This window comes from Gavialis gangeticus, unplaced genomic scaffold (genome assembly GCF_001723915.1).
Source record: "Gavialis gangeticus isolate Ggan-Ray unplaced genomic scaffold, GavGan_comp1, whole genome shotgun sequence".
NCBI classification, from domain to species: domain Eukaryota; kingdom Metazoa; phylum Chordata; order Crocodylia; family Gavialidae; genus Gavialis; species Gavialis gangeticus.
The window spans coordinates 58,582,928-58,584,326 of NW_017729004.1; the positions used below are offsets into that span (position 1 = coordinate 58,582,928).

The 1,399-nt window shown below is 49.2% G+C and overlaps 1 protein-coding gene across 1 annotated transcript in view; it reads right to left on the reverse strand.

Moving 5' to 3' along the window:
* The window catches only part of PDK4 (pyruvate dehydrogenase kinase 4), a 25,117-nt gene that overhangs the window by 11,429 nt on the left and 12,289 nt on the right, over positions 1–1,399 (reverse strand). The window contains exon 8 of the mRNA XM_019508453.1: positions 478–576. Coding sequence (XP_019363998.1) covers positions 478–576 — 99 coding nt within the window. The remainder of the gene's footprint in view (positions 1–477; positions 577–1,399) is intronic.

A 1,399-nucleotide genomic window follows, 5' to 3' on the forward strand; every position in this document is an offset into this window, starting at 1 on the left:
TGCCTGGGGTCTCCCCCATGATCCCCTCCTTCAGCCCCCACCCCCTATTTACTGGCACAGAATCTGGGTCCAGCTCCCTGCGGCAGCGAATAGGGACTGCCCATATCTCCCAAGTGATTCGGACCTTTTTCTTGATCTCCTGATTTGAATTCACATTTGGAGATTCGACTGCTGAATCGAATCAGTACCTGAAGCTTCAAATAGCCCTATAGGAGTACTGCTTCAACATTAGCAACTATTATACTACCAAGCTTTAGCAGTAATATAATTAATATTAAGTCAGGATTTGTTTTTTCTGATAAATAACCTCCATCCTGAGTATCAACTGAAGCCTCTCTGGTAAATATTAACCTTAGTCTATAGTTTAAAAAAAATCCCAAAACCCCCCAAAAAAACCACCCAAATTTTTCTATTATAATGTTTGTAGTGTTCTCAGATCTTATTTCACATATGAGCTGATATAGTCAATCAGATTACCTTTATTGTTAGGTCTTCATTTCCCAGAACAACTGTTACTTCAATTGGAGAAAGTGAGGACCGGTTTTCTTGATACTCAATTGTTGCTCTCATTGCGTTCTATAAGAAAATTAAAGTTAATCAGAAGACTTCATCTTAACTGTCACTACAGAAGTATCATAATGAAAATTAGAGGGACATCAATATCAGTTCATATTGAATCAGCATTGATAAAAGGAAAATTTACGTGGTCGGCAATTGCCTTTTTTTGCTGATGTAGCCGATAAAGTGGTACGTGCATGCATGAAGCCACAGCATGAACATGGCTAGGAATGCTGTATGGCAGCTTGGTAAGCAGCATCCAGCTGGCAAGTCTGTGAGGGGCAAGGGGGCAGATTGAGGCCCCCGCAGTGAGGGAGTGGGGCAGGCGCAGGCACTCTGTACACCACTTGGGGCACTGCCCAGCTGGGGCAAGACAGGGTATGGGATGGAGCTCCCCACCACTGCATGCACCCCCAGGAGAGGCATGGAGGGGCATGTTCCCCCTGGATTTGTGTATGGGATATGGGTGGGCTGCACTAGTCTCTTCCCAGTGCACACGCTGGGCCAGGCGGTGGCAGTAGCCTCACCTCCCAGTGCCACCGGTGCCCACCCAAGCACAGCCCCAACCCAGCCTCCCTCACCAGAAAGAGGCTGGTACAGTATCTTGCCTTTGCCCCACACAGATCCAGAAGGAACATGCCCCCTCCCCGTGCCCACCCTGTGGGTGTGTGTAGTGGCAGAGCTGTACCCTCTCCTCACTATACTTGGACAAGCCACCCATGGTTCTGCACCATGCCTCGCCCAGTCAGTGCCTGCCCCTGCTCCACTCCTTCACTCACCATGGGAGCCTCAGTCTCAGTCTGCGCCCCCCGCCACCCATGCCTCTTACCCCCCTCCCCCC